General features: G+C 36.9%; 1 protein-coding gene and 1 pseudogene across 4 annotated transcripts in view; both read left to right on the plus strand.

Annotated features, from left to right (window-relative positions):
- MRPL1 (mitochondrial ribosomal protein L1) overlaps window positions 1-18,661 on the plus strand; it is a 108,467-nt gene that overhangs the window by 34,367 nt on the left and 55,439 nt on the right. For all 4 annotated transcript variants that reach the window (XM_032334680.1, XM_032334683.1, XM_032334681.1 and 1 more), the window contains exons 3-6: window positions 1,413-1,671; window positions 4,959-5,042; window positions 6,382-6,453; window positions 10,233-10,344. In XM_032334680.1, the coding sequence (XP_032190571.1) occupies window positions 1,413-1,671; window positions 4,959-5,042; window positions 6,382-6,453; window positions 10,233-10,344 (527 nt within the window). The remainder of the gene's footprint in view (window positions 1-1,412; window positions 1,672-4,958; window positions 5,043-6,381; window positions 6,454-10,232; window positions 10,345-18,661) is intronic.
- Window positions 1,686-4,048, plus strand: LOC116585245 (annotated as a pseudogene).

The following is an 18,661-nucleotide window of genomic DNA, read 5'->3' on the forward strand; positions in this document are numbered from 1 at the left end:
AAGTAGGCAGAGAGGCAGGCAGAGAGAGAGGAGGAAGCAGGCTTCCTGCAGAGCAGAGAGCCTGATGCGGGGCTCGATCCCAGGACCCTGAGATCATGACCTGAGCCGAAGGCAGAGCCTTAACCCATTGAGCCACCCAGGCGCCCCATGACTCAGTACTTTTATTATATTGTTTCTTTGCCTGGCTAGCTCTCCTTTTTAAGATAAAAGCTTTGTTGAGATACACTATACGTACCGTACAACTCACCCATTTAAAGTATACAATTTAGTGGTTTTTAGTATATTCACACTTTTGCCACCATCACGGTGTCATTTTTAGAATATTTTTGTTAACTTCCCCTAAAACCTCATGCCCATTGGTAGTTATACCCCATTTTTCTACCTTCCTCTTCCAGCCTTAGACAATCACTAAATCTACTTTCAGTTTCTGCGGATTTGCCCATTCTTTAAGATTTTATTTATTTATTTATTTATTTATTTCTTGATGTCTCATACAAATGGAAGCATACAATATGTGGTCTTTTGTGACTGGCTTCTTTCACTGGCATAATGTTTTCAAGCTTTATACTTATTGTAGCTTATATCAGTGCTTCATTCCTTTTCACTGCTGATTAGGATTTAAGGTGTAGATATATCACATTTTTGTATCTGTTTATCTGGGTTATTGGACATTTGGGTTGTTTTCAGTTTTTGACTATTATGAGTAATGCTGCACAATGAACATTTGTGTACATGTTTTCACTGGTCATATGTTTTTGTCTCGCTTGGGTATGTACTTGGGCTAACTATTCCTTATCCTTCAAGAATTGATATTAGAAGGTCATCTCCTCCAGAATACTTCCCTAACTTCCTAGACTGGATTTTTCTACAGCTCCGATGACATTCTGTCAAAGTACTTACCCATTGTATTGAAATCTGTTTGCATGTCTGTCTCCTCTGTTTCTCTAAATTTTTGGAAAGCAGCATCAATGTGTTATGCAACTTTGCATCAACTGCAAACAGTATAAAAGTTCACTTAATATTTGTTCAACTAGAAACATTGTAAAGCAGTCTGTGGTTTTGAATTAAAATAAACTTAAAAAAATAAACCTTATCTTTTATTTTTTCTGCTTTATATACAGTGTCTATTTTTTATTTTTGTAAAGATTTTATTTATTTATTTGAGAGAGACCAAGATAGCGACAGAGATAGCCAGAGAGAGCATGAGTGGGGAGGAGAGGGAGAAGCAGGCCCCCAGCTGAGCAGGGAGCCTGGTGCAGGGCCTGATCCCAGGACCCTGAGATCATGACCTGAGCCGAAAGGAGATGCTTAACTGACTGAGTCACCCAGGCACCCCTATATTGTCTTTAAAAAATTCTTTTTCTTAGAATATGTATTGAGATAACTGATCTTGAATTTGTCTTTTCTTTAAGGCCTGCAAAGAAAACGAAAAAAGGTGTGAAAGGCAAGGCATCAGATGAGAAAAAAGATGAGATTGAAAAAATAAAGTCATACTCCTTTATGGAAGGTGAACCTGAGGATGATGTCTACTTAAAGCGCTTGTATCCAAGGCAGATATATGAGGTGGAGAAAGCTATTCAGTTACTTAAGAAATTTCAAATTCTGGACTTTACTAATCCAAAACAAGGTGTTTATCTTGATTTGACACTGGATATGGCACTGGAGAAGAAGGTATGTAGAATCAACTAAAATAAATTTATTTGTGAGGAGGGGCTGTATGAATTGCTGTTTCCTAATTTTTTAAAGTTTCTTGTTTCCTATAATAATTTTTGGGAAATCTTACACTCTTTATAGACTATGGGATGAAAAATTTTGTTTTTATTTTCCAAATATAAAATTATGTTCAACATACTCTGCAGTCAGTGAACACTTATCTCCTACTCACCTGAAAATCACTGGTATAAATTCAGCAAAAGTCGTGTTAAAATTAATTGAGGTATTACTGTAACTTTGAAAAATGACTTAAGGTGCCTGGGTGTCTTGTTCCTTTTCTGTAAATGAGGGTTTGAAATCAGAGTATGTTCCTTAGAGTCCTGTGTTGAGACTAAGTTTGCATGAGGATGGTACCAAGCCCCTCACTCTTGCTTCCACTAAAATTTTTCTGCTTTTATTTGTTTATATGCAGTTCCTTGGATGACTTTTGTTTATAAAACTGTAAAAGTAGTAAAAATACTGAATTAGAGTTGAGGTCCATTACAACTCTAAATTTTGTCTCATTTAAGAGATCTCATTTTCGTGGAAATGGTATTTCAGTTTTCATTCTGAGGATGTCTTTTTTTGGTCAAACTAGAAGGTAGAGATTTTTGAATACAATTTAACAGCCTCAGCAGCAACACTAGTTGGACACTTGGGAGGAGGTGGTGTAGTGTAGTGCTTACGAGCGTGGCCTCGGGAGTCAGATTACAGTACAGGCCAGAATCCCGGTGTCACTACTTCCTTGTTCTTTGACTTTGGGTTTCTGGTTTAACCTTTTCAGATCTGTTTTTTCCACCTCTTTATAAAGGGAGATAAAATGCTTAGTTCAGTTTTGAGGCTCTCCTGATGGGGACACTACCAGAACAGAAAGACCTTCCACTGTGGGTGGAAACTCCCAAAGACTTGAAAGATTCTGAGGTGTTGCAGGTCCAGACGCAGCTCTCAGAAGCTCTGTTTGGCCCACGTGGATTGAATCCCGTACATCAAGCAAGTGAGCAAAGTTGTGCTCGAGCTACAGATTCTGGAACCCTCGTACCTCATGGAGGTCGTGGTTTATGACTCTTACCCGTGCAAGTTCAGGGCCAGGTGCATGCTCCAGTCCGTGGCCGCATGGCGCCGTCAGCAGCAGGAACGAGGGATGCTCAAACTTTGAGGATGCTGTGAAAGCCCTAGAGCTGGGTCCTTGGATGAAGTGAGGCCAGGTTGTAACCAGCTCACCTGCAATCAGGTTTAAAGAGGAAACTGTGTCTCTACAGCAGGACACAGCTGGCATGGATGAGGTCTGGTTGAACTTCGTCCCAGCCTGGCAAGGAAAAACCAGCTGATGTTTGGGTCTCTGTCTTTGTCTCTGAGTCCTGATGTGGCTTTCCCTGCCAGGTTTGCTAATTAGAGAATAACATTATTAAAAAATGCTCAGTTCATTCCGTTTTTAAGAGGATTAAATGAGATAATGCATGTAAAGGACTCGGTAAGTGTTTAATAATCACAACCAGCATTTACAGGAAACTTTCTGTGTACCAGCCACAATGCTAAGTGCTTTGCATGCATTTTCTCATTTAATCCTATAATAACCTCAAAAGAGGAAGCTGAGACAGAGAAACTGAAGTAACTTGTTCAAGATCACAAAATAAGAGGTGGAGTTAGGTTTTGAATCAAGGTCTATCTTATTTCTTAAGTTCTTATTTCTTAGAAGCAATTTATACAAGCCATGCTGTAATTTTATTTTATAGCACAGTGTTACTGTTAGTTCTTTTATTTTAAAAATGTTGTAAGTACCCAAGATGATCACTTTCTCAGTTAACCATTGATATACTGTTGACCCCTGAATAACAGGTTTGAACTGTGAGGATCCACTTACATTTTGATAAAGACGGTACACTACTGTAAATATGTTTTCCTTATTTTCTTCATAACATTTTCTTTTCTCTAGCCTTTGTTAAAAGAATATAGTATCTAATACATAAAGCATACTAACTATGTGTTGGTTGACGGTTTATGTTATCCATAAGGCTTTTGGTCAGTAATAGACTATTAGTAGTTAAGTTTTGGGGGAGTTAAAAGTTATATGCAGCTTTTCCACTGTGCTGGGGGTAGTGCCCCAACAGCTGAGTTCTTTGGCTGTTAACTGTGGCTCATAATGAAGAGTTGTAGGACCACAAGCTTCATTTCATAAGTGAAAGCCGCTTGTAAACTATTAACATTGAAAGGATACTGTTGTCTTCCTAAGACATTTTTTGTTTTTGTTAGAGTGCTTATACAGCAAGCCAGTATTCCCCCAGGGGATGCTTTAATTGTGATTGCTTGCTAGTGAAAAATTTGCTGAAACTAGTTGTGACATGTTAATGGCAAAGGATGTCAGGTGTGCTTAAGAGTTTGTTCCTTTTTGTCTGAAAATAAATCCTCAGGAGGTTATCTCTACTCAAAATAAAGTTTTGCTAAAAATATAACCTTTCAATCTGTTTTAATTAGGGAACAACCCTGCTTCTTCTTTTTCTAGACCTTAAAATTTGCACCGAAACTGTGGGCCTAGACTTCCCATGTGAAGTCTCTCTAAGTGAATGAACCACAGTGCTCGACAGTTCCTTGACTAGAAAACTGAACAAAGATGTTCTCAGGCCCTGTAGCATCTCCGCCAATATTTGGGTGTCTAAATGCATGCCATATATATTTTGGATTTTCCAACTGACTTCCTCGGTATCTCTGAAAGTGGTGGGCAATCCATGTTGTTTCAAAATAGACCCACTCAGAAGAGCCTTTCAGGCTTGGCGTTCTGTCTTAGGTTCAGGGTTAATAGAGACCTACTGAGCATATTAGCTGGATATTTTCTGTCATCTATTATGCACAGCTGTGCTCATATCCTCCTTGATGGTATCCCCAAAAAATGACATGTTCTTTTGAATTTAATTCAAGGTAGTGAATATTGATTGATGTCTACCATGTAGAAAGCATTATCCTGGGTGCTGGGGAAGATACGGGTGTGCGAACACATCACTTACTGTATGACAGATTGTGTTGAATGGTGTAGACATAGAAGCCAAGTGCTGTGGCACTGTGGAGGTGGGGAGAGAGAGGCAGATTTTCAATATGATTTCTTACAAAAGAAATATAGTCTCTTAGCTTTAAATTGTAATCAGTGAATAGTTCTAGACTAGAGGACATATGGTAGAATTAAAACATTGAAAACAAAGCATATCAGTTTTGTTTTTTATAGAGGTGAGGTATATAGAAAAGATGAATGAATTCTTCCATTGTTGTGTATTTAGAAAAAAGTGGAGCCGTTTGCCAGTGTTCTTCGTTTTCCATACCCATTCGTTTCAGAAATCAATAAAGTTGCTGTATTTACAGGGGTGAGTAACCTTTGTCAACTTTTCATATCATTTTTTTTTACATATCGTGTAGACTATTCATATAGTCTTACTTTTTCCATTTGAAGCAGTTAGATGACTTACTTGAGTTATGTCATTTGAGAAAGTGCTAAACCAGAATATTAATTTCATCATTATTAGTCTGCTACATTATGTTTCTCATAAGAAACTGAAAAAAAAAAAAAAAGAATTTGTCCTGCTGGCTCTTGCTTCCTACTGAAAATATTCTCAAACAAAAACAATGAAATTTTATTTTTTAAGATTTTTATTTATTTATTTGACAGAGAGAGGAAGAGCGTGCATGTACCCATGCAGACACACAAGCAGGGGGAGCGGTGGCAGCCGGAGAGGGAGAAGCAGGCTCCCCACTGAGCAGGGAACCCCCATGTGGGGCTTGATCCCAGGACCCTGAGATCATGACCTGAGTTGAAGACAGAGGCTTAAACCACTGAGCCACTCAGGTGCCCAGTAAAATTATTTTAAAGCAATGGGCTCAGTTAGTGCTGTGAAGACCTAGAAACCACACTTAAAAACACCTGGTCTGGAAACCAGAAAAGTTGAGGCTGTAACAAATAGAGTCATATGGCTCTTTATTAGTCTTTTTGTATTAAACACATTTGTAATGTATTTATGAATTTGTTTTGTAGAACATTTTGAATTTTCTGTATCTGCTTCGCTTTCAAGGAAGAGATTATTTACTTTTTTTCCCCCAGACAAATGGAGAATATAGCTGTGGGAAACCTACAAAACCTGAGTGACTTAAGGGAGTGATAGCATTTTCACAGTAAAACCAAATGGCATAAAAGGAACATGGAAAACAACTAATACTGTATATTTTTCTTTCGAATTTTCAGACAACTGGCTAAATTTTTTTAAAGTTTTTAATTTTAGTTAGTTACCATACAGTATTATATTAGTTTCAGGTGTACAATATAGTTTTGATTCTATAATTTCTTAAGTAACTTTCCTCTTTGGTTTGATAAGATGTCTTCATTTAAGGTAGCAAAACTAAATATGCTTTAATCGTTTACTTTTGGAAGATGATGTATTGAAGGCATTGAAGAGTTTGATTGAGCCACGTCTTAGGTTCCTAATGTCATTTCACACGTATTTCCTCATGTGTTATTCAAGAAATGCCTTAGTCACCTACAAGTAAACTTGTTCAGGAGACAGTATCTCTGAGAATGAGAAATGATGACTTTTCACTTAAAAGTAAAAACCACAATTTTTACTTTGAACTGTGATATTATTTCTTACAAAATACTTGAAATCAGACTGAATTTGTTTAAAGATTGATGTTCAAACTATTGTATTTTTGTAGAATGCATCTGAGATTAAAATAGCAGAAGAACATGGAGCTGCATTTGCAGGAGGAGTTAATCTGATTCAGAAGGTACGGTGTTGTCTTCATGTTCAGTAGTTACAGAAAGTGCTGTCTTTGCCATCCATTGATTTAGTTCATGTGGAACCTAACCGCTATGCCTATATCTTTTGACAGATGGTTATAAAGTTCTGGAAAACAGGGAAAAAATTTCCTACTCTTTTGAGTCTCAAAATCAAGCTAAGAAAAAAACTAACCAGTCTGATATTAATTATGCTTGATTTATTTCATGTTTTTTTTTAACCCCTTACTTCTTACATGTTTGTGAGAGTTTTTGTGGGTAGACTGGAAAGGGCAATATGACTCTTTATGGCTTTGAATACGAGATTTAAGGTGAAGTTTAAAAGGTCGAACTCATGAATGTCACTGTTCGTGTTTTGAAGATCAAATATTTGTTTTGCTTTGGAGTGAAAAACGTGATTAACTCTACAGATCACAAAGGATAGTATCTGACCTCTGTAGTAATACAATACTTCTGATTACTCTTAACTTTTACTCTCCAGCGACTTCAGAGTGGCATAGGCTTAGCATGAGGCAGTGAGTGGTTATAGAAATTGTGTTGAGAAAGTAACAAAGCATTTGTGGAGCTGGTTTGCAACCAGAATGATGTTTTTTTGTTTTGTTTTGTTTTTTAAGCGGTGAGAAGAAGAGGCATGGCTGTTGAATTTTGAACATTATTTTTAAAAATACAAGAGATTTTCCTTAATAGTGTCTAAAATCTCCTAAATTTAATTGAAGGTTATAGAAAATGGGGCACCTGGGTGGCTCAGCCAGTTAAGCGTCTCGGCTCAGGTCATGATCTCAGGGTCCTGGGATGGAGTCCTGGATCAAGCTCCCTGCTCAGCAGGGAGTGTGCTTGGGGCCCCCCCAACCCCCCGCCATGCTCTCTGTCTTTCTCTTTCTCTCTCTGTTTTCAAACACATAGATAAACTCTTAAAGGAAAAAAAAAGAAAAAAGTTATAGAAAACCTTTTTGTTTTTAGAACAGGAGAAAGTGATTTGAAAATTTCTCTTTGTTTTGTATCCAGATTTTGATTTGGGGAAAGTTTGAACTAGGCTCTTTCTTTGGGATGTACAAGAGTGCTTGTGGTTTGTTTTTTCCCACCCTAGTACTACTCGAAATGTGGTGGGGATTCTGGATTTTAAAGGAGAGTCTCCAAAATGGCTTTTGGGAGTAGCACTAATGGAAAATACAAAGAGATTACGCTTTCATTGAGACTGGGTCAAAGTCAGAGAGGGTGGTACCATGTATCATAAACTTTAATAAAATTATTAAAATTCATTTAATTTTTAAAAAATAAGCAATACCACAGATTCTTTGGAATTAGAGAAAATAGAGCTTAGTTTCCGGAGCCCAGAGAACTACCTCGTCTGACTAAGTTAGTGTACCGCCTTCCGTCTGGTTTTTTTTTTTCCTGAAAGCATAAGAGTGTCTTGTAGAACTGTCAAAACAACAATAGAGTTTAAATGAAGTTAAATGTGAAGCAAGAAATTACTTCTCAAGAAAAAAATGGTAAGGGAGCAGGATGTGTTCTGTAGAATTAAGTTTATTAAATAAAACACATTTGAAAAAGTAACCCAAATAAGAAAACCAAGCACATTTTGAAGTTATTTGGTAAACAGAATGTTACAGGTACAGAATATCTCTTTAAGGGTACCAGTGGTGATTGATTACTAGAGAGAAAATGCCAGCTGTATAAGGCATCACTAGCATAATCTTTCAAAAGAGCTCATCCATGTTATTTTTTTATTTTTATTTTTTAGAGTTTTTTTTTTTTTTTTTTTAACTGGGTAGAGAGAGACAGAGAGTGTTCATGTGAACAGGGGGAGGGACAGAAGGAGAGGGAGAATCCTCAAACAGAGTCTGCCCTGAGCTCAAGACCTGAGTCAGAACCAAGAGTCAGCTGCCCAACCGACTGAGCCATCCAGTGCTCTTCAACCATGTTATTTTTAGAAGCTATTCAGATTATGAGATAAATTCAAGACAGTTTTGGTAAATAGCATCATGGCTGTAATTTTTTTTTAAACATATTTCTGTATTTTTTAGTTAAGTTAAATGCTGTTTTACTTAACACTTACAAAATGTAAATGTAGGATAAATTTACTGAACTAATAGTCATTTCCTAAGAAAGGTCTTTAATAAATTCATTTTGTTTCATAACTTCATTTTTACTTGTCTCTAAAGCATGGTTTTCATTTATATCATTTTATATTCTTCCAAGAGGTGATCTTAAGGTTAACTGTAACAGAACTTTTTTTTTTTTAAAGATTTATTTATTTATTTACTTGACAGACAGAGATCACGAGGAGGCAGAGAGGCAGGCAGAGAGAGAGGGGGAAGCAGGCTCCCTGCCAAGCAGAGAGCCTGATGCGGGGCTCGATCCCAGGACCCTGAGATCATGACCTGAGCCAAAGGCAGAGGCTTAACCCACAGAGCCACCCAGGCGCCCCAACTATAACATAACTTTTAAACATAATTTTAAATTTAAAGGAGCATGTCATAAAATCCATATTGAAAGGTCTTAGAGTAGACATTTCACATGTAATTCTTTGATGTTTCAAAATTGCCTCTGTTTTCATATTTCTATGAATAAGACCCCTGGATTCTGGAACCACATTGCGTGTGTTTGAAATTTGGGTCTGCTCTTTATTAGTGCACAGACTGACTAATCTGCCCTCAGCCCTCAGTTTCCTATATGGTCAATATTGGTACTGGCCTCATAGCGTTATTGTAAGGACTGGCTCATTTGACATGTTAGCAGATGCTTGTACATGTGGTAAGTGCTCATCTAATGCAAGTTGTTATAGTTAAGGGGACCATAGTAAGTTATTCAGGGAGTAAAGAATTTGGAAAAATAAGAATAATAACAGGAAGGTAAAATTCCAGAATCAGTGCTTAATTTTGCCATGGTACAAGATTTTAGGGTTCACTGTGTAAGACCAAACCACGTCTTTGAATGACATATTATGATAATACTGTGTGCAAAAAGAACCACTGGTGAAATACTTGTTGTCCAGGCAGTATTTTTCTAAAAACTTGCTTTTTTGTAATCAACTAAATGTTTTTGTAATCATTTTGTGAGCAACTACATGTTTAAAAGGAATATACTATAGTAGTCTAATAATTATTTCGGATGTTTGCCTTACTTAATTAAAACTGTCTTTTAAAAATTGAATATTATTCCTTTTGCTTTTAAAGTCGAATTAGAGTGTGGATAAATAAATTATAAAAGAATTTGTCTTTGACCATCCCACGCCTCTTTTATTTTTAGTTATTGGAGGCAAATAGAATTTTAGTTTCAGTTCTTTGTGAAAATAATTATAGATTAGTTCTCTTGATGCTCTGAATTTAGGAAAGCAGTGTGGTTGCTAGTGATTTGAGTGTTATTAATTTTACATATGATATATTGCAAAATTTTCAGCCTTGTGTCTTCAGTTTTAATAGACAGATAAATTCAACTTCGTAGGAGTATATGGGCCATGTGCACATCAGTGCTGTCTTCTAGTTTATTACGCTTTTGCCTAACATAACCCCACAGAAGAATTAAACCCAGTAAATGGTTTTGTTTTGTTTAAAAGGATGTGGCTATTTTTAAAAGAGAACATCAGAAAATGTTTTGGTTCTAATGGTTTTCATAATTGGTAAATGTGTTTGTAGGATCTTTGAAGGAAAGAATTGTGCTTAATGTCTCTTTTCTAAATTATAAGGGAAATTACTACATTATACTTAATTTTCAGAAGGATAAACCTTTTCATATAATCTAAGGTTTAATCTTTTCTCCCGATTTTCAGATTTTGGATGATGAAATTCAATCAGACTTTTATGTAGCTGTTCCAGAAATAATGCCCGAGCTTAACCCATTAAAGAAAAAGCTGAAAAAAAGATTTCCAAAACTAACTCGAAGTAAGGGAGAATTCTTTTTATTATTTTAATATGCTGTCAACAACTTTCTGATATGTATGTTTAGTTATAAAACAAAACTGCTAATGTAAATGTAGAGTAAATATATTCTGGTATTTGAATTTTGTGTTCTGTGAAGAACGTGTGGATTTGATTTTTTTCCCCCTTTGGCATAAATATTGGTAATCTAATCATTTGAAAACCTAGTTACTTTATAATACCAGTTCTTTAAATTTAGGCCATACTTAGATTTGAAATTAATGATACTTACTACTCCTTAGGTATGTTACCATACTATTTTATACTTCTTTATTAATATGATATGTATGCTTATTTATGCCAGCATTCAACATATGTATATTTATATATTATAATACACATGTATATGCATATATATACATACATATATAAATGCTTACTGTGTACATGGCTCTGTAGATACTTCCCTTAAAGAACTTTCTCATTATGGATATTTCCCCCTTACAAAATCTGGTAGGAAGTAATGTTGCTACATAAATAGCCGTAGTGTAAAGTAGTATATTATAAATTCACAGGATGCCAAGGGTGTTTGGTAGAGGAGGAATTTACACATTGTTGGGGAAATCAGAGAAGGCATGCTGAAGGAGAAAACATTTAAACTATAACTTGAGGGGCACCTGGCTGGCTCAGTTGGTGGAGCATATGACTCTTGACCTCAGGGTTGTGAGTTCAAGCCCTATGATGGGTATAGAGATTACATAAAAATAAAAATAAAATCTTTGAAATAAGTCAAGCAGAGAGAGTCAGTTAGCATATGGTTTCACTTACTTGTGGAGCATAAGGAATAACACGGAGGACATGGGGAGAAGGAGAGGAGAAGGGAATTGGGGGAAATTGGAGGGGGAGATGAACCATGTGAGACTGTGGACTCTGGGAATCAAACTGAGGGTTTTGAAGGGGCAGGGGGTGGGAGGTTGAGTGAGCCAGTGGTGGGTATTAGAGAGGGCACGGATTGCATGGAGCACTGGGTGTGGTGCATAAATGATGAATTCTGGTGCGCTGAAAAGAAATTAAAAAAATAAAAAAATTAAAAATTAAATAAAATCTTAAAAAAAGAAATTAAGCTGTAACTTAAAAAGGGCAACTGCCTGGCTCAGTTGGTAGAGCATGTGACTCTCGATCTCAGAGTTGTGAATTGAAGCCCCACGTTGGTGTGGAGCCTCCTTAAAAAATAAATAAACATAAAAACTGTACCTTGAATAATTGGATGGGTGGATTAAGGGTGATAATATTTTAAATAGAAGGAATTTATTAATGGTATACATTGAAATAAGTCAGATATTATAGGCTATATACAAAAAATTATCAGTTACTTCTCTTTGGCTTGTAATGAATGGTTACTCCTATGCTGAATCAAAGCAAATAATGGTAATCACATTGGAAGATTGATACCATATTGAGAAGGATCTTTTTTTTTTTTGAAGATTTTATTTATTTATTTGACAGAGAGCTAGAGATCACAAGTAGGCAGAGAGGCAGGCAGAGGGAGACAGAGAAGCAGGCTCCCCGCTCAGTGGGAAGCCTGGTGTGGGGCTCGATCCCAAGACCTTGGGATCATGACCTGAGCCGAAGGCAGCCACTTACCTGACTGAGCCACCCAGGCACCCCGAGAAGGATCTTGAATAAGATCCTAAGAAGCTTGGACTTCTATTCCCCTTTTAAAAACTCTTAGAAGTTTTAAAAATGGGGAGTTCCTGGGGTGCCTGGGTGGCTCAGTGGGTTAAGCCTCTGCCTTCAGCTCAGGTCATGATCTCAGAGTCCTGGGATCAAGTCCCACATTGGGCTCTTTGCTCAGCGGGGAGCCTGCTTCCCCCTCTCTCTCTGCCTGCCTGTCTGCCTGCTTCTGATCTCCCTCTTTCTCTCTGTCAAATAAATAAATAAAATCTTAAAAAAAAAAAAAAAAGTGGGGCGTTCCTTAGAGCTTTAATCCAGAGAGAATTTGTAAGAGGTATTGGCCTGAATCAAAACGTGAAGTTGGAAGAACAGTTTAAGTGCAGTTGCCAGGACTAGTAAAGGTAATATTTAAACTGAAGTCCTCATAATGAGACTGTAGTAAGGAGATACATGTCAAAGACACTGGATCTTTGTGCTCGCAATTGGGAATGGACAGGCTGTGGGGAGGAAAGGGGAGTCATGGGATGCTGAGATTTTGAAGCCTAGGGATCGCCTAAAAAGTTGATATTAATGGAAATGGAATAGATTTGGAAGGAAAGAGAAGTTCATTTGCTGACATAGTTTGTTTTGGGCGTGCTGGATTTGGGGGAAATTTTATAGTATAAACAGAGCAAGTATTTCAAAAATGTTTTAGTAGATTCATGTTCACATTTTAATTCAAGTTGAACTAATTCATCATATTTTATGGCCATAATACTTAACCTGAATTATAGATTGTGTTCTGTACTTCAAGCAAATTCAAAGGGCCTCTCCGATTCTTTTATTGTTGTAGAATTTTGTTTGTTTATTTTTGGTAACCTGCATTGAAGAACACATCCTTGTAGGTATCTGACTGTGGTTTGGTGCTTTCTATTAGGGATATCCATTATGAGGGTATTTTGTTTTCATGGAATCAAACTTACATTCTTTCCCAAGTAAAACCTGAAACTGAACATTATTTTAAAATTTAAACCAGAATTACAGTTGAGTTTGATGAAAGTATTTCTCATAATTTTTTTGTTTCCAGTTAAATTCAAGCTCACCAAAACCAGACAGTACTAAATATAGTCAATTAAAAGTGAAACTGAATACCAGGTATCAGTATCCAGTCATCTCCTTGGTTTGCATGGTGACGTGATTTTTCACAGAAGTTAACTTTGTCACCTTTGCTACTTTTTCATTCTCTAAGTAATCCTTTTGGTCTCTATTTTCTTTGTTCGTTAACCTTGAATTTTTAAATTACCATTTTCATCATAGAACTTGAGACTATTGTTTTTTCACTGGGAAGGTTTTCAAATTATTTATTTCAAATAAGAAAAGTGACCCTTTAAAATGTTTATTTTTTTAAATTAACTTTACTTTATTTTGTACTTTCATAACGAGTCATAGCTTCTGTATACCATGGTCAAGTTTCTTAGGTATGTAGTGTCTGCACACCCACCGCCGCCACCCCGAATCCATTCGCTTTAACAAAGCATCTTGAAGAGGTAGGCCTTTCTCCACCTCAAACATGGTCTTTTCACCATCACCCCTTTCCTGCCCCAGGATCTGTTTAACAGCATCGGCAAAACATTTGTGTTCTTTAAACACGAAGACAAACGATTAACCTGTCAGAAATGTTAAAACAGAACACACCAGGTGTGCGTTAGAACAAATGAGGCTTGTATTACGCATTTTCAGAGCTTATTCCGATTTTGTTCAGGAACATTTGATTCCCCTTATATCCAACAAAAGACTTTAGGGTAAAATAGAAACTACGTTTTGAGCAAATGGATAAAATTAAAAAACAAACAAACAGGCCCCTGCAGCTGAGCTCATTAGTTTCCCATTTTGTTTTACATTTTGTTTTACTAATGGGAGTGGGTGTAACTGTCTTGGCTGGATTGAGTGTGCACATTTTGCAGCATGTTTAATGCTGCATATTTATTCACTTTATTTTAATTGCTTACGTAACTGTAGGCAAGTTCCCTATTTTTCAGATGCACATTTGGCTGCTTTTCCTAGTATTATTTCTTTTTTATTTAAAAAAAAAAAAGGCATTTCTTAGAAGAAAATGGGCTTCATTTTGCTTGTCAACTAGCTTTTTTTCTTCCAATGTAAGTGCCCCCTGAAATTCCTTCATCTCTAATATAGATATGTTTTATTGATAAATTAGATTTTAAGTTGCTAATCTGTCTTTTAGCACTTACTAAACAAAAAAATATGAGTATGAAGAATATCTTGACTTAAGGGAATTCATTTTTTATTACACATATTAACCCGTGGGTGGGTATTATGGCATATACGGAGAAAGTTAAATTCTTTTAAACCATGCTAAGTTATTGGCAGGTTGATAGAAAAGGGACGTGATTAGGAAATAAGACTCACTAACGTGTATTCCTTTTAACGCATAGAATTGAGCATCAGTGCTGCAGTTGGAGTATTGTCGAAAGGGTGTGGTCGCGGTCTGATCGAAGACTATTCCCATCTGCTGAGTAGGACACCCTTTCTGTGTGGAAGTTGGTGTTGTATCATATTTGAGACTAGTGGATGTGAACTTATTGAAACCTAATGTGAAACAGCTTTAATTCATAGATTGACATGGCGTATGTAAGAGGATTGCTTGCGTTATTGAAATAATTAGAACTCTTTGGTTATATGAAGAAAAATACTAAGACATAGAGAATTTTTACACAGTAATGAATTTGAAATTTTTCCAAGTTTCCTCCCTCATGTATTAGTTTACAAGCTGTGTATGAAAGATTCCAATGATTATTATGAATATTTATAGTTACTAAAGATGAATTATTGATCTGTTACAGCTGGTTCTGTTACTCTTTCCCTCATTTCCTTCACTGTAGCTACGGTGGCCTCCACGCCCTTCCTCACACACACTAGGTGTTCTCCCTTCTCTCATCTTCGGACTCATTGTCCCGTCTGTCTGTGATGCTCTTTGATTGTTGGCTTGGTTCACTTCCTCATTCAGACATCACCCAGGTAGAGAGGCTTCCATATCAGCTGTTACTCCCCATGCTCCCTTATCACTGTATTTTTCATTATTGTGGTTTTTAATATTTTTTAGGACTTAACACTCTTAGCATCTTACTCTGGCCACCACCATGTTGTTCTCAGTATTTATAGGTCATTTTTGCCTTTTTGTTTGTTCCTTTGTTTTGTTTTTTAGATTACATACGTAAGTGAAATCATATAGTATTTTCCTCTCTCTACCTGACTTACTTCACTTCGTATAGTACCCCCGGGTCCATCCATGCTGTCACAATGGTGAGGTCTCGTACTTGTTTATGGCTGAGGAACATTCCATTTACATATACCACACCTTTTTCTATCCATTCATCTATTGATGGACACTTGGGTTGCTTCTGTATCTTGGCTGTTGCAGATAATACTGCAGTAAACATAGGGGTGCATGTATATATATTTTTAAATAGTGTGTTCATTTTCTTTGGGTAGATACCCGGCTGGGGAATTACTGGATTGTATGTATTTCTGTCTTTAAGGTTTTGAGGAACCTCCATACTGTCGTACACACTGGCTGCACCATTCATGTTCCTACCGACAGTGCACAAGGGTTCCTTTCTCACCACATCCTCACCTGTGCTGCTTACTTCCCGTGTTTTTCGTACTAGCAGTTCTGGCCAGGTGTGAAGTGATGTCTCTTTGTGGTTTTGATCTTCATTTTCCTATGATTAGTGATGTTGAACATCTTTTCATGTGTCTTTCGGCCCTCTGCATGTCTTTTTTGTAAAAATGTCTATTCAGATCCTCTGCCCATTTTTAATTGGATTGTTTTTCTGGTGTTGAGTTGTGTAAGGTCTTTACATAGCTGTTAGCCTGCTATCTGATCTATCAGGTATGTTGCATATATGTGTGTGTGTGTGTGTGTGTGTATGATATATTGCACATACCTTCTCCCACTCAGTAGGTTGCCTTTTTGTTTTGTTACTGATTTTCTTCACTATGCAAAAGCTTTTTATTTATTTTTGTGTGTGTGTAGTCTCGTTAGATTAATTTTGCTTTTGTTTCCCTTGCCTGAGGAGACATATCTAGAAAAATGTTGCTGAGATTGATGTCAGACATTACTGCCTATGTTTTTTCTAGGAGTTTTATGGTTTTAGGTCCCACATTTAGGTCTTTAACACATTTTGAGTTTATTTTTGTGTATGGTGTAAGAGTGGTCCAGTTTCATTCCTTTGCATGTAGCTGTCCCACTTTTCCCAGTACTATTTATTAAAGACACTGTCTTTTCCCCCATTGTATACCTTGCCCCTTTGTCGAAGATTAATTTACCATGTAAATGTAGGTTTATTTCTGGGCTCTCTGTCCTGTTCCATTGGCCCATGTATCTGTTTTTGTGCCAGTACCGTACTTTTCTGATTACTACAACTTGGTAGTGGATCTTGAAATCTGGGATTGTGGTATCTCCAGTTGTGTTCCTTTTTTTCAAGATTGCTTTGGGTATTCAGGGTCTTTTGTGGTTCCATACAAATTTTAGGATTATTTGTTCTAGTTCTGTGAAAAATGTTGTTGGTATGATAGGTATTCTATTGAATCTGTAAATTGCTTTGGGTAGTATGGACATTTTAACATACTGCTTAATTTTAACATAATATTCCTTCAGTTCGTGAGCATGGAATATCTTTCCATTTGTTTCTGTCATCTTCAGTTTCTTTCATCCATATTCTGTAGTTTTCAGTCTTTCACCTCCTTGGTCAAATTTATTCCTAGGTATTTTATTCTCTTTTAGTGCAATTGTAAATGGGATTATTAATTTCTCTTTTTGCTATTCATTTTTAGTGTATAGAAATGCAGATTTCTGTATATTAATTTTGTATTCTGTAAGCCTACTGAATTCTTTTTTTTTTAGACTTTATTTATTTGGGGCACCGGGTGGCTCAGTGGTTTAAGGCTCTGCCTTCAGCTCAGGTCGTGATCCTCAGGGTCCTGGGATCAAGCCCTGCATTGGGCTCTTTGCTTAGCAGGAAGCCTGCTTCCCCCCCAACCCCCCAGCAGGAAGCCTGCTCCCCCCCCAACCCCCCACCACCTCTCTCTGCCTGCCTCTCTGCCTACTTGTGCTCTCTATCAAATAAATAAATAAAATCTTTAAAAAATAAATAAATAAGGTCTGTCTTTAAAAAAAAAGATTTTATTTATTTATTAGAGAGAGAGCTAGCATGAGCAGGGGCAAAGGGAGAGGGAGAAGCAGACTTTTTTAAAAAGATTTTATTTATTTATTTGACAGACAGAGATCACAAGTAGGCAGAGAGGCAGGCAGAGAGAGAGAGGGGGAAGCAGGCTCCCCGCTGAGCAGAGAGCCTGATGTGGGGCTCAGTCGCAGGACCCCGAGATCATGAACTGAGCCGAAGGCAGAAGCTTTAACCCACTGAGCCACCCAGGCACCCCGAGAAGCAGACTTCTCACTGAGTGTAGAGCCGATGTGGGGCTTGATCCCAGGACTCTGAAATCATGACCTGAGCCAAAGACAGACAATCAACTGAGCCACCCAGACAACCCTTATTACTTTTAATATTTCTTAGTGGTTTTTAGGGGTTTTTTTTTAAGATTTTATTTATTTATTTGATAGACAGAGATCACAAGTGGGCAGAGAGAGAGGCAGGCAGAGACAGAGGAGGAAGCAGGATCCCTGCCGAGCAGAGAGCCCAATATGGGGCTCGATCCCAGGACCCTGAGATCACTACCCGAGCCGACGGCAGAGGCCTTAACCCACTGAGCCACTTAGGCCCCCCTAGGGTTTTCTTTATAGCATTATATTATCAGCAAATAGTAACGGTTTTCTTTTTTCTTACCAGTTTGGATGCCTTTTATTTATTTTTTTCTTGTCTAATTGCTGTGGCTAAGACTTCTAGTAGGTGTTGAATGAAAGTGGCAAGAGTGGACATCCTTATCTTACTCCTAATTTTTGAGGAAAAACTTCCAGTTTGAGTATAGTGTTAACTGTAGATTTGTCACATTCTGCCTTTATTAGATTGAGGTATGTTCCTTCTATATCGATGTTGAGAGTTTTTATCATGAGTAGATGTTGAAATTTGTCACTTTTTTCTGTATCTACTGAGATAATCAGATGATTTTTGTCTTTCATTTTATATCTTTTTTGTTGTGAATGTGTACTTGGTTCTTCTGACTGAAGTATGAGCATTTTTTATTTTTGTTCACTACTCTGTTCCCATGGTGTAGAGTAATAATGTGGCACACAGTGGGACTCAACAAATACTTTTCAATGGCTCCTAACTGCGTAAAGGAAAACAAAAAAACAAAAAAATATTTTGTACTATGAATGCACATTTAATGCAACATTCAGTTGATAGAAGATACAGCATTAAATTAATCAACTGAGGAACGAATTAACTATAATTTATAGATTTTTCTGGATTAGAGTAATTGTATGTACAGTTATTGAGTAACTACTACCTCCCAAGCCTTGAGTGTGCTGAGTATGAACAAGACAGACAAGGTCCTGTCACAGAACTATCAGTTTTGTTTTTTGCAACAGGCAAACTGGTTTAATTTAATATTTAATCATGCTTAGATTCTCTAGTTAAACAAAACAACAAAAAACAAAACACATACCCCCAAAACCTTTATTTGACTTAGCTATCCTTTCTAGCTAGGA

Source organism: Mustela erminea, chromosome 2 (assembly GCF_009829155.1).
Source record: "Mustela erminea isolate mMusErm1 chromosome 2, mMusErm1.Pri, whole genome shotgun sequence".
NCBI classification, from domain to species: domain Eukaryota; kingdom Metazoa; phylum Chordata; class Mammalia; order Carnivora; family Mustelidae; genus Mustela; species Mustela erminea.